Source organism: Octodon degus, unplaced genomic scaffold (genome assembly GCF_000260255.1).
Source record: "Octodon degus isolate 3935 unplaced genomic scaffold, OctDeg1.0 scaffold00109, whole genome shotgun sequence".
Taxonomy (NCBI): Eukaryota; Metazoa; Chordata; class Mammalia; order Rodentia; family Octodontidae; genus Octodon; species Octodon degus.
In genome coordinates, this window is record NW_004524685.1 from 3,983,820 (window position 1) to 3,999,368 (window position 15,549).

Consider the following 15,549-nt stretch of genomic DNA (forward strand, 5'->3'; position numbering starts at 1 on the left):
TTCATACATAAATGATAAAAAACATTTAAAAATTAGAATATATTTTTAAAATAGGCATAAAGAAATATATACTTCTTATGTTTACAAGTTTATCCTTCTTTATGGCAGAACAGAATGTCCTGAATTTGTTTCTACTAACTACTTGCCTCCAAAAGCATTATCAGCATAGGTGTTTGTAGGACAGATCTTTACAGTCATTTATGTTTAAAGATATTTTTATCCTCCCTCACATTTATAAGACATGTTCAACATTATAATGAGATTCAAGGCAATTCAAGAAGGTACTTGCTCAAATAACAACAAAGAGTAAAAGACATTGAAATCACCTTGGAAGACATACAACTGTCTTCATTTTATATAATACTATTATATATGTTGGAAACCAAGAAAAAATATCTCATAGTTGAACAGCATCTGGTATTGTCATTAGTAAGCAATTAGCTAGCAGATCATAAGTCACTGTCTACTACTTTTCAACATTTGTACAGAGTAAATGTAAAAAAAAATTGCTATGCATACCTAGTATATTAGGATGTCATCATGTTGAAGTGTTTTGCAGCTCAAAAAAAAAACAAAAAAAAAAAAAAAAAAAAAAAAAACTTGAGGAATCCCCTTTGTAACATCAAGGATTTTATATGCTATTGGTATTTTTAAACATGGAAATATTTTCTATTAATGTCTCTGCTTTCTGTAGAATATTTGATATGAAATTGAAATTATAAGGCTTTACAAAGAATTTGTCCAAGGAAATACTGTTTTGGTGAACAGGAAAGTAATTTCTAACAGAATGATTTCTTAAACCTACTAAGATAGTAGAAAAACTAAGTAAAATAAAATAATACTGTCCCTAAATACTAGCAAGTTTTCCAGAATATTGTAAACAAAGGATAATATATCTTTCTATTGGTCTTTTTTTTTTTCATGGTACCATGGTGTTTCTTGGCTTACCTTTAAAGACTGTTGGATTTATCCACTGAGAAAAATATTTATTCTGGGATTTGGAGCATTATGCAACTGCCTGATTTTCCTAAACAATGTTCTTTCTTTTTTCTTTTTTAATGTGGCCAAGGAATTAAAGAATTCCTGGCATATTCACCCTTCTGTTTCAAATGTTTTTTCAAGATCATGTGACTGTAACTGATGAACAGTACTGGGGAGGCTCAAGCTGCCCTTGTGAATTTCCTTCTGTAAAAATGAGTGTTGTGAGGCCAGTCAACTTAGCACATCTGTAGTAAATGAGTCTACCATGCTGTTTTCATTGAGTTGGACTTCTGTACAAACACAGTACCTTAATCATTTAGGAAAAAAGGAAAACAACTTTTCCTTGCAAAAATCATAAATCCATTTGTCACCAAAACTGAGACTTACCAGTCGTTTTTATTTTTTTTTATTGCTACAAATAATAAAACTGGTTGTTAGAAAGGAAGAAGTGAAACAAAATTAATGATTTAGAGCAATGTCGTTTACTATTGACTTTGCAATTTGTTAGGTAAAAACAGGCTTAAATGTTGTCTCTGTGAGATTCTCATCTTAAAGAAAAATTGAAAATCTTGAGTTTTTCATTTCTGGATTGTGCCCAGTACTGCATAAAGAGGAAAAACACACTCCATCAGCCTATTTGAATTCATACACAGAATAGGAGGCCCACCAGGGAGGCCTCCATTAGAAAACTAGCAGTCCTGGCACCCATCTGGGCAGTGTGATCTCTAACCTTCGAGCCAGTTACACTCTGGAAACTTCTGTTTCAGAAAAGAGATGTTTCTTTCTTTCACAGTATTTTGGAGAACTATACCTGCGTTGACCAAATCTCCATTTAACACATCCTGTCAACTCTTCATTCCTAGGAGATTGGTTATCCAGTTATGGCTCATTCTGATTACGGCTTTCTTCCGTTCTCCTTGCTGCTTGTTTTGGCCCATTTTCTGCTCATTAGGACCTTTTCCAGAGCAGATGAAGCCCAGTCAGTTGGTTGCTTATTAGCAATGAACTGAAAGATTGGCAGAAGAATATAACTTTACTACTTCATCTTCAGTAGATCCCTATCTCAGATAAAGTCCATAGTCTTTGTAGAATGATGTTGCTTTATAATCTATATTTTCAGCCTCGTGTATTACCTTGCTCTTCAAGTGTGCTGTGTATTTTAGTTATAATAACAAGTTACTAAATGGAGACTTCCATATGTGTCCAGCGTTATTAAAGGTGAAGATAGTGTACTTTTTAATCCTCACAAAACTCCATGAAGTAGATAAAATTATCTCCAGTTGAAAAAAGATAGTAAGCTGAGACTCAGAATGACTGAATCATTTGCCCAGAGTCACACAGGCAACACAAGATGGAGCCAGGGCTCAAAGCCAGGCAATCTAGTGTCAGCATCCACGTTCATAACTACTATGCTATGTTAGGTATGCTTAATTATTTAGACATTCCTTCCAAATACTATTTTTTCCCTGAATTTATTATCCTTATACATGTAACTCATTCCCTCTGCTTAGCTATTACATCCTTCCCTCTATCTTTAGGATACAAATTTCTTAATCTTTCAGTGTTCAAACAAAACTAGACTCCCTTCAAGTCTCCTGAATTGTAGTTAAGCATATCTTCTCTGAACATCTATATAACCAAGGCACTTTCTCCACCAGAGCATTGATAATATACAAGCTAATTATTTGTCTTCATATCAACTTTTTCTAAGAGGGTTACTGTTAGATAAAATATATGCCACCCAAACTTCATTCTTTCATAGGTGGACCTTTGGGGAGATATAACTGACCTGATGTTAGGAGGTGGGATCTTGTTAGAAGAGGCAGGTTCTTGTGATGATCCCTAAAGGAGTATATCTGCCTTCTTTGCCCCTCTCTTTTCCCTCTATTTCCTGGTGTGGTAGCAAACATGCTTATTTAATTGAGTCACTGTGGAAGTTGGATGCAGAGACAATCAAATTTAATAGGGGCTGGTGGTGGGCAGCCAATACATAACCAAGTACCAAACCTTCAGAGTTATAATACAATTATAACAGTTCTAGTTATAAGTGTTACACAGTTCTAGTTTTGGGTCTAGTTCCAGGTCTGTGATAAGGGTGCTCCTGATATGATTTAGTGCAGCTACAGAAATACTGTAAAGCAAAGGCTTAGCTTGTGACAAAGGAATAAAGGTGCTCAACATTTTATGTAGGGAACAGGCAGTTTTATGACAAAGCATGGAGCAATATCAGGTTAGCTGATTATGACAACATTTACAAGAAGCAAATTTAAGGAAACAGAAACTTTAAGTTTTAAAATGACACTAGAACACAAAATGGCATTGGTTTAGTTTTCTCTCCCATATTGCGGGCAGGCATGATTGAGCAGATTCACTCCACTGTCTCTCTCTGTCGTGCCATTATCACTTGAAACCAGCCAACCAAGGACTGTTGCCAGGAGCTAAAACAAGCTGTGGGTGTCAGTAATGCATTTAAGCAATAAGAAAATGACTAAGAAAATTTTGCTAACAGAGTGCTGGGGTCATTGCTGTGACTTACTATGTGGTTCAGAAATCTTTGCAAACTTTGGTTTGCAGAAGATTGAAAAGATGCTGGTTAGAGTAGCTTTAAAGTACTGTAAGCTGAGTTTTCTGAGAGATTCTAGTCAGGGCTCAGAAGAGCAGAATTCTGATTAAAATGCAGTTGGTAAAAATGAAGTTCAGAATATTTCAGTTGGGAACAAGGAATCCACAGGTGTTTGGAGTCCTCCCGAAGACCATAAGTCTGGTGCTATGGTGGAAAATTTCTCTTCATTTTTCTCATGTCCTAAGACTTTGCAGTAGATAGAGATTAAAGGAAGCAGACTAATCTCTCAGAGGAAATTTCAAGGCATCCCAAAGTCAAGACTGTGGAATGGATACTACCACCAGCTTTTAACTATATCTACCAGGAAGAACAAAACAAAAAGTAGAGGTAAATAATTTCAAAATTTTTGATGGTGACCAAGGAAAAAAGTTCTTACAATGTAGGAGTCCTACAAAATTATGGCCTCTAAAAATTTGGTCTCAGGCAGTTTGGCTGCTGAAAGGATTAGCATTAAAAAGAAAGAAGTACTTTGCATTAAACAAATGTTGCTGATTCCCAGGATGCCTTCACCCTTCACAGGTGCAGCTGTCCAAAACTAAAAGACTTTGCTATGTGAAAAGAGCAAACAGGCACTTTGCTCAAGAGTATCCACCTAGGGAATGCATTCTCTGACTCTTTTGTGACCTGCTATCAATGCACTGAGACTTCTACAGCCATGGTCTGTGGCTGAGAGAGTGGTGGTTGACTACTGCTGAAGCCTAGCCTCAGACCTTGGCATCATTCACATGATTCTAGATTGGCAGGTACGCAGAATGCTAGGGTTATGAGATCAGAGAGGCTTCCATCCAGATTTCAGGAGAAGGCCTGGGAGGCCATGTGGTGTGTTGCTGAGAGTATAATGTGTGAAACTAAAAATGCAGTGAAGACCCCATAAAGTTGGATTTTTCAATCTTGTTTTAATTCCATTAGTTTCTACCTCCCTATTCCTCAGAATGTTTACCCCCTTCCATTGTATGCTGAAAAGTGTTTAACTGTCAACTTCTCCAGGGTGTCAGAGGTAAGAATTTGCCTGGTGTCTCAGATACTTGACTTGGATGTTTCAACAATGGTGAAACTGTTAAAAGTTTGATGGCTTTTTAGAGACAGTCTAAATGCATTTTGTATAAAGAGATATACATGAATCTTTTGGAGGTCAGGGTCAGAACGTTATAGTTTGAATTGAGAATGTTTCCTCAAGCCTCAGGCACCCATATGCAGGGCTTTTGGAAGAGTATTCAACCATCGGGGCACTACAGTTGACTTGTTAGTGGGTGGGGCTGGTCAAGACAGGCAGCTCATTGAGGGTGTGACCTGAAGGTGTGTCTCCTTCCCTGGCTCTTTCCCTTTCTCTTGCTTCCAGACCACTCTGATGTAAGCACCTGCCCTTCCTTTTGCACCTCTGCTAGTCTGCTCTGGAGTTGGCTGACCACACACTGAAACCATGATCTAAAATAAATCTCTCCTCCTTGAAGTTGTACATGTTAAGTATTGTGTTCCAGTGCTTATAAAGTGACTAAGACACCCCAACTACATCATTCCTGTACTTTCCTTTAAAATTACTTTTATCCAAGAAATATAAATACCAAATAATCTAAATCAAAACCCAACTTTGGAGACCTGATTTAAAATTTAAATGTACTAGCTATTTAATAGCTTAAGCATCATTTATTGAATAAGTAAAATACCTAATGCATTATTTGAAATGTTGTATATAAAGACTTAATACATTGCATCTACTTATTTAATATCATCTTTCCACAATATAGACATAGCCTAACATTAATTCAGTAAATATTTGCTTCAATGTCTCATATGAGCAAATAGTTACAAAACATAATAACCATATAGGCAAAACTTCTCTCATAAAATGGATCCTACATGGAGCAGCAAAACTTTGTTGGCACTTGACCTTTAAAAATTAAAATTTAGGGGCTGGTGAGATGGCTCAGTGGTCTAAAGCACCTACTTAGAACAAGCTTAGCAAAGCACAGGGACCGCGGTTCAATCCCCCAGCACCACATTCCAGCCAGCCCCGCCCCCTGGTGGGCTGAGCTGGACACACACACACACACACACACACACACACACACACACATAAATTTTTAAAAAATTAAAAATTAAAATTTAATATAGATTGATCTAATGATTTAATAATGGGCAATAAATAAGTAAATATAGTGGATGACTCCCACATTGTGTTCAATGTCATGGACAGTTGCCTCATACAGTGGGAAAGTGAGGTTACATGTAGAGTAGACTAGAAAGCCTCACTTGAGCCGAGAGTTGAAGGTCAAACTGAGCCAGCTAGAACTTGCTGTGGGAAGAGTACCAAATGAAATCTCTGACAGTCAGGAAAAATTGGCATGTTCATGGGACTACTGGTGAATTGAATAAGATAGTTTCAGTATAGTCCTTGCTATGTTTAAGTAAAAAGATGCAATTTTTTTCCTATAGAGATATGAGCCTATAATGTCTAAGAGCCACGGTATGGATAAAACGTCCTCTTCCAGTCACCTTGTGATTGTGTTTTGAGACCTGGATAAAAGAAATTTCGCAGAGTACCCTTATTCTGTCCAATAATCTAATGACCTCTGCCCTGTGCATTTTTCAGGGTTGATAAACTATTAGTTGTTCTAATGGAAAGATACAAATAATTTCTGTTAGTTCAAGCAGCAGCAGAATGTGTATATTCATTACATCTGAACAAGAAGGTAGTTTTGTTTACTATTAAGAATGGACATAGGTCGAACAGACCTATTTTTACCACCTCAAGACTTACTTCAGCCCAGCTCCCAATTCCCTAAGCTTTCATATTTTAGAAATTAAAGTCCTAACTTTAGCATAAAGCTCATTCATAAATCTTATTTCTAGCAGTTGGCTACCTTACTTATGACTGGCTCTGTAGGAAAATGATACGAATGGTGCATTATTTATGTAGAAGTTAACCTTATGTATAATCACCTAATAATTACTATCCCACATATTTTCAAACAGCCAATTCTTTCATAAGAGGAATATATTTAGTAAACTAAATAAAATGAGGAATTTCTGCTTCAATAGTGTTTTTAGTTACTAAAGGAAGCAAAAAATTACATTTATTATTTATTGGCTTAAGAAAAAAATACAGTACTTAGACAACCTAATACTGAAGCAACTTTAGTATATCATACTTACTATTTATACTATAGAAAGCAAAATTTTAGTTATCTTCTCACATAGTAACCATATGACCACCATGTTATTTGTACAGAAGGTGGTTGGCAGTAGGGACGGCAAAGGGAAAAGAAGTTATTTTACAAAAAACAATTAAGGTAGTACTTCAAGGAAAAAACAATTCCTGTGTAGTACAACATCATTTTTAAAAATATCATTGTACTATTGAAAAATTAATGAAATTGGCATCATAAATATGTAGTATTTCACTCAGCATAATTTTATAGGTAGCATTTCTTTGCTAATCCTATCTAAAAGGTAGACTTTTATCATTGCCAAAATTTAATAAATATTATGTATTTATTATTTCTTAATATATGTGTTTCAATTCTATTGCAGATAAGACAGGAGCAGGGTAACTAACAGAATAATATTCTTTTTGGTATCTTTCACTATTACATACGTACCGGGCATCATCATTGCAACATGCCTCTGTGTCTTTCTTCTAAATATGTACAGGTAGCCCCCCTTTTCCTTCTGATACCTTTCAATACCTAAAGGAGACATCAAAGTGAAAAGCAAGGCACTCTTTTACCCTGTCTTCAGGTGAAATAAAGCAGTATAACCATAATACCAATACACAAGAGGCATTGGATAAAAGGTACTTGGAGTGATCGATCTTTTTATTGCCTACTTTCAAGTACAATGCTTGTTGCCTTAGTCTCAAAGCATGAGCAGCCATTAAGTTTCAGTCTGATCAAAATAGACGTTTTGTTGCCAGGCTCAAAATTGATTTCTGTAGGGAGATTGGCTTCTGTCTGACAATAATAGGACTCTCTGGCCATAACACAATCATGTACTTTTCCTCTTGTCATTATATTAGTCATTAAGACTCAGGTAAACTATTCATTGGTCACAGCATCTCTGACCAAAATTTATAACTACTATGATTTTGTTTACTTTTCATTTTTTTCCCAGAATGACTTTCCCTTTGCTGAATAGGTTTAGACAAATCATTTAGAAAACACTGGAAAGAATGCCTAGGGATTAGCATCTGTTTCTCTTGAAAGCAAAATTAATTATCCATCTGTGTATTCATAATAAAAATGTTTGTTCTTTATTTGTATAAAACACTCTTTGGAACTTTGTACAGAACACTCTGCTACTATCCTTAAATTTCTGTCTAGAAAAATCAACATGAATAGTAAGTGATTTGGAAAATATTCATTGGGCTGGATTGAATATCTGATAGGATTAAAAATAAAATTGAGTTTCTAGTTAACCCAAAGTAGTATTTCTAGTTAGATCTAATTATTCTTTATTATTCTCATCTGAAAGTATCTATTTATTTCAGGAGTGTTCAGCATGACTGAACGTCCATTGTCCACATCTAACCCAAAAGATGTATTTTTTTTCTGTTGGGAAATATGTTCTTTAAAAATGCTTAGAATTCTAGTTAATGTGAGGTGAATTAGTATATTTTAGAATTATGAAAGTGTGAAGTTTTTTTTTAAATCATATAGATTAAGGGTACCTTATGTAAATAATGCAACTCCCTATGACATTATCTACTTTTATGGTAATCTAGAGAGAAGAAGGTCACCAAAAAACCCCACAATTTTATTTTCTTTTATCCTTACACTGATCTACCTTTATAACTTAATTTTTACCAGTTTAAATATGTAATTAATTTGTAGGTCTTCTTGTTTCTTACATGCCCTTTCTTCACATTTTATATACAATCTTGTAAAAATCTGCAATTTTTGTAAGTCATTGATTTCTTTAGATATTTTTGGTTTTCATTTTTTTTTCTTTTAATTAGGGAGATTCTGTTCATCAGAATTTGTTTTTAAATATGAATTTAGGTAAAGTCATAGTCTCACTAGAGACCTGGTCATCAGTGTAACACCAGTTTTCTTCCCCTTTTTTGAAAGTCTGTATCCTAAAGTCTCAAAGGACTACAGGACTGTATCTCCCATGTATTCATGAGCTCCAACATTGGCACCATCACATGACCCTGGAGTTCTCATTGTTCATATGGAAAGTTCATTACCAGGTCATTTATCCCAGGTATATGGAACAAAAAGGCTTACAGAACAAATTAGATAATGTAAAACACACAGTAAGAAGCAACAGGAAAGAAATAGGAAAGATTAATATGCTTAGGATAAAGAGTACAAATGTAGAAACACCATACCACCCGGATCCTAAATCCACAATGTAAATCTTTCTCCCTCTGTCCTAGCCTATCTCTATTGCATATAAATAATTACCAGAGGATTTCCCATGATATCATCCTTAGAAACTAAAAATTAAGTGATAGAAATATTATGGAAACAAGAATCATATTTGTATTTGTGTTCATCAGAGGACTTCCTATGGTATCATCCTTAGACTATGTGATAATCAATCTCTGATTTTGTTTTTCTTTTTAATTTTTTAAAATATTTATTTATCTGGTACAGGGTCTTGCTATGCAGCTTGGACTTATAGTGATCCTCCTGTCTCAGCCTTTCCAGTGCTGGGGATACAGGGGTACACCACCATGCCGTTTCAGTGGCTGGCAAGGTACACCCAGGGTTCTGGGGCTAGCACTCATGGGGTACCAGGAATCAAACTCAGGTCCTTGTGCAAACCAGGCAGGTACTTAGACCACTAAGCTATCTCCATAGCCCTAGGGGGTTTTTTGTTGTTTTTTTTTTTTAGTTTTTATTTGAATGCATAGGAAGAACTATTGGATAACCCAATCTTGTATCCCAGGTGTCACTTAGAAAGTAGCAACTATCTTCTAGTAAAGAGGTCAGCAAATTCTTTCTGTACGTACACATAAATATTTTAGGTATCATAAGACAAGAAACAAAACCAAGGGTGTTACTTAGAACTAATATAAGAGAGAGGAATCCCAATGGTCACTGGGTTAGCCCATGATACATAACACAAGAGGGAAACTTTCATAAAATTTTTACTCATGGCATCAAAAATGTTTTAGAAAATCAGCTTTTATAATGGCCACTAATAAGAAAAATGGCAATTTTTGCAGGAGATGATATTTAAATTATTATAGTTCTCTTCTGTCAAAAGCTTTCTGTTCATCTGGTAATGCTGAATTGTAATGAGATTTGAATATTTTACATCTTTCACCTTTTAAAATTCTTTTCACACAGATCGACACTATCAAACACTACAGCTCATCAGCATATGACTTTAATTAAGTATATTCATTGCTTGGAAGGAATTTATAAAACTCTATTAGATTCTTCCCTTGAAACTTGTCTTTTAATATATCATTACACTGTAGCTTAATCATTTCCAGTTGAAGATTTTGTGGACACTCCCCAAATAAAGAGTCACATGGATTTTGAAATAGAGAAATTTCTTGCATCTAGGATTAAAATATGCTTCTGAAACTGAGACCAGAAAAATCTATCCATTGTAAATCTATGTGAGAATGAAAATTTTCACTTGTTTTAATATTCAACAGCACAGTAAGTTGCTGCTTAACATTACATGTGATTTATTGTAAAAACTGACTATACTACAGTGTGTATTTCACACATAAACATTATTTTGCTTTGCAATTTTGGATCTAATTTATTAATAACCATTATAAAGTCTATAGGGAAACCTTTCTCAAAGCCCTTCATTGTTCACTTGTATTGAGAACAATCTTCCTTCCAAAAAACAATCTCAATAAACTTTAACCCACTAAACCATCTAACTTGTGCGTAATAGGAAAAGTCCAATTATTCTCTTTCTATTTCTGACAGAAATTTCACACAACTAACAAATTTTGATCTGTAAAATTTCCTGGGGTTCACTTTTAACATGGGCTTAGTAACACATGCTAAATTAAAGGGTTTTCCTCAGAGAACTTTAATATTCACAGCTTTAAACAGCTTACCTATTCACAAGTAGGTAAGTTTATAACATAACTCTTTTTCTAAGCCACAACTATCAATTTCATTGCCTCTTGGCTGATTCCACTTAAAGTTGAACTAATTTAGTGTTTTCTTAACACTGAAAATTCCTCACTCATCATTACCCCACAAGTTATCCATAGAAGTTAATTCTTCATTACTTCAAACTCAGTTTTGACTCCTCCAACAAACAACTGAGAACTATATCGTCTTCTACTGACTGATCAAGAATTAAAGAAAATCACTCAAAATCATTTGCCTTGTTTTTTAATTGATTCGATATTGTGCCAGTGTCTTCAACATATCAGGCAATTATTCTTACCAAAAGGCTAATAAGCAAGTTTGTTTTCTATGTGTTTCAGTTAAGTCTCCAAAACATGGGATTTTCAGAGTGAAAATAGAAACTTACTTTTACTACAGCATCCAACTTTTGTGAAGGAATTCTACTGTCATAAGATATCCCATTTTACATTTTCAAACTCACTGTCATATTCATGTCCAGTGGGAATATTGTGCTGGGTGCTTGGTCTAACAATGCTGGTGTATGCTAAATGTATTTTAAGAAAAGCAGCAGTATCACTGCATATTGAATACAAGGTCTTGTCATTTGATAAAGTGATCTACATTCTATTGTGTCTTAAAAACAGCAAAGACCATTCTCTTTTTTTACATAATAAGTATGTATTCACAATAAAACAAAAGGTCACAGAAAAAAGTACTTTTCCACTTGAAATGCTGTCAAGTTATAAATGCCTAATTACAATTTCCTATTCACCAAACAGCACTGTAAAGCAATGATGGTGCCACAGAAACTTTGCTATAACTGTTCAATCCTGTTATTGTAGGGCAAAAACATCCCCCAAAAAAGTAAATACATAAAGGATAGTGACTGTTTCAATAAAATCTTATTTCTACTTACTAAAACTTTAATTTTACATATTTTTCACATTTAAGTATTGTTTTTTTGATTTTTCACATTTAAAAAGGTAAAAGAACTAATTTTAAGTCAGGAGCTACACAAACAGATAGGTGACTGAGTTTGCCTTGGAAACAATAGTTTACCAGCACTGATTTAGGATTTGGTTTTAAGTCTTCTTTCTTAACTTTCTTCCCAAACTATTTATGGTAAGTCTGATAGAATTGTGTGGTTGTGGAATAGAGTATTCTTTATAAGGAGACATTACTCAGTTTCTAGAGTTGTCAAAGACAACAAAAAGAATAAAACAAAACCTACTTCACACACAGACTGTATAACTCAGAAGGTTCTGGCAGACTTCAAACTGCCTCACTGTTTTCATTTTTAAAACCAAGATCATTATATAACTGTAATTAGAGATCTCAAGAGAATGATGGGTGTTCCCAAACATTTTTTGTTTTACTCATTTGGGAAACCCCTGGACAGTATGTCAACAACAACCTTTCAGCACACAACATTCCCTACATTTACAGAGCCTTTAGATTAATGTTCTAGAAACTTCCCAGTTTTTATTTCTTATCTGTGTTATTTAGGGCATCAGAGGCAGCCCAGGAAGAACAGGACTGAATGGATCTCCAGGTCTTCGAGGACCAAAGGGCTCATCGGGCCTTCCAGGAAGTCCTGGAGCTCTAGGCCCCAAGGTACTTTAATGTTTTCTCCTGGTGGTTGAGTAATATTGGCGAACATTGCTGGCCTGTGTGCACTGTCTAGATAATGGGATTGTAAGATTAATAGCTGTTAATAAAATTTGGTTAATGCCAAAAACACATTAGGGAAAAAGATAAGTGTATAACCTGTATATATCAATTTCCTGTGATAGTCATAGTGCATGTATTTTGATATAACACATAATTCATTAATTAAGAGATAATTATTCTTTTAAAATTGTTTCGGGGCTGGGGAGATGGCTCAGTGGAATAAGTACTTCCCTGGTAAGCGCAAGGACCTGAGTTCAATCCCCTGTTCCACCAAAAAATAAAATAAAATTGCTTCAATGGGAAGGTGTAGCTCAGGGGTAGAGCATCTGCCTACTATGCACAAGGCCCTAGGTTTAATATCTTTCATCACAAATGAACATACATGTGCACCACACCACACACACACACACACACACACACACACTCCTTCCCCTTTTTTCTTTCTCCCCCATCTTTGAAAAATTTGGAACTATTCTTTCTTCTTCCTCTGCCTTCAGAGAAATTATATTTACTAGGCATTTGGTTCCTCTAGGTATAACTGTAACCAACCAATTAGTAAATCTTATGATAGTATAGATTATTTCTCACAGGCAAAGTGACAGTAACTAAGTCTTGCATCCGACAAAACTTCTCTGTAAAATATAGGATTTAGAGATTAGTACATACAATTTAGACTTTTAATAATGTTTATTCCATGAATTTACCTTTTCACTGAAACCCAAGACAGCTGAGCAATGCTAAACCTGAGAAAATAAATAATAAATATTCCTGTCTTATATGTGACAACATAAAGGTTCTATATTTATAAATCGCTGACAATGTAGGTTTGCCTCAAGAAAATGAGCATAGTTTGCTGATTTTAAAGACTGAAAAATCAAAATCTAACTCCATGTTGCATACAAGAGGCACACTCCTTAAAGAAACTTGTAGGCAAAAAAATCAAAGGATGCCTATGGATAACCCACTACTATTATGGACTACTGGGACTATATTGGATTATTTTGCTGAATTCATGCACCTACAATATTTAAATGACAATGGAATAGCCATCTCTGACAAAACTAAACAAAAAAGGGGATATAAATGAAGGACCATTTTGTATCTGTATATACAAAATAGTTAGGATCAATATACAGCTACTTTCTCTTAATTCAATGAGAAGAAAGATTTGTACTAACAGTGTTTAGACAAGATATCATGTCTGCATCTTGTACTATGAATAACCACTATGAAGACAACAATATGCAATGTATTAATTGTTGTAACTATCCTACTAACTTGTTTTGAAGCTGTCTCATTCCTATTTGTTTCTCAATAAAATTAATTAAAAAATCAAAGGATGGAAAATTCTATTCCACACAACAAGGGCATAAAAGCAAGCAAGTGTAGCTACACTATTCTTGGACACAGTGAACTTCAAACAAAACTGATCAGATGACACAAAAGTCATTACATAATGATAAAGAGACAGTTCAATAGAAAAAGATAATAATTACCTAATTTGTTCCACAATTTTGGAAAAGATACCCATACTTATGTTTATATGGATAGATAGTCATGTTTGTCACCCAATGTAGAGTTTACAAGCAATAACAAAATTATGAAAACACACTTCCATTTGTGAATAAAAGTGTTCACAAACAAAATGAATTTGTGAACCAGTTACACTGTATGTGCATCAAATGCTGATACATCCAACTTCATAAAACAGATACTACTGGACCTAAAAGATCAGATAAACATCAACACAATCATAGTGGTGATGGGGAAGAAAAAAAAGCAATCATAGTGGGGGACTTTAATACTCCACTATTACAAACACACAGGTTAACTAGAAAAAAATCAACAAAAAAAAATTAGAATTGAGCAACACCTTCAAACAATTGAACTTAATGCAGATATCTGCTGAGTGTTTCATCCAGTGACAGAATGCACATTTCTCTCATCAGCATACAGAACTTTATCCAAAATAGACCACATACTAGACCAAAAGGCATGCTTAAATAAATACAAGAGGATCAAAATAATCTCGTGCATATTATGAGATCACAGCAGACTGAAACTTGAAATCAATGCTAAAAGAAAGCACAGGAGTTAGGGAAACACATGAAGATTAAATAATGCCTTCTTGAATAAACAAGAGTAAAAGAAGAAATTGAAGAAAAAATTAAAATTTTCTTAGATTTAAACAATAATGGCAACACAACATACTAGAATCTATGAAACACAATGTCAGCTGTTCTAAGAAGGATATTTAAGGGCTGGCCAGATAGCTCAGCAGTTTAAAGTGCCTGCTTAGGCAGACGCAGGGACTGGGATTCGATCCCTGGTGTGCAATGCCGGCCCCCACCCCTGGGGTACTCTGAGGTTGGGTGTGGTGGCACGCACCTGTAATCCTGGTACTGGGGGTCTGAAAACACGAGGATCACTACTAGTCCAACTTTCATAGTGAGACCAAATATACCCCATACTAAATACATAAAAAGGTATTTATAACTATGAATGCCCATATTAGAAAAAAACAGAGCAATCCCAAACATTTAACTTAATGATGCTCCTGAAAGTTCTAGAAAAATAAGAACAATCCAAATCCACAACAAGTGCACGAAAAGTTATAAATGTAAGAGATGAAATTGAAACAAACAAACAAAAAAGCCACTACAATCAATGAATCAAATAGCTCTTAGGAAGGATAAGCAGAATAGACAAACCCCTAGCCCAGCTTACCCAAACAAGACAAGACCCACATCAATTCAATTAGAAATGAAAAAGGTGAAATCATGTTTGCTGAGGAAATGAAGAGGATTATAAGCATTTTGAAAAACCTATATCCAAAAAATTGGAGACTATAGAGGAAATGGTTAGATTTCCAAGCACATTTGAAATATCACAATTGGACAAAGAAGTTATAATCATCTGTACAGTCTGATAGCAGGTAATGACTACGAGGCCATAAGAAAAAACCTACCAATTAGGAAAATCCCATTACCCAATGAATTCCCTGCTAAATTTTACAAGAACTTAAGGGACAAATTAATGCCAGTACTACTTAACCTCTTCTATGAAAATAAAAGAGAAAGAACATTGCCAAATGCTTTCATTAAAGATAGTATTTCCATGATTCCAAAACCAGACCAGGACTTTACAAAACAAGAACACTAAAAACCAGTTTCTTCATCTGTCATATTTGGAAGTGATACAATAAGAAGTCATTTTGGGGGG

At 34.7% G+C, this 15,549-nt stretch overlaps 1 protein-coding gene across 1 annotated transcript in view; it reads left to right on the forward strand.

Moving 5' to 3' along the window:
• Col24a1 (collagen type XXIV alpha 1 chain) overlaps positions 1-15,549 on the forward strand; it is a 403,759-nt gene that overhangs the window by 334,194 nt on the left and 54,016 nt on the right. The window contains exon 45 of the mRNA XM_023699052.1: positions 12,163-12,270. Coding sequence (XP_023554820.1) covers positions 12,163-12,270 — 108 coding nt within the window. The remainder of the gene's footprint in view (positions 1-12,162; positions 12,271-15,549) is intronic.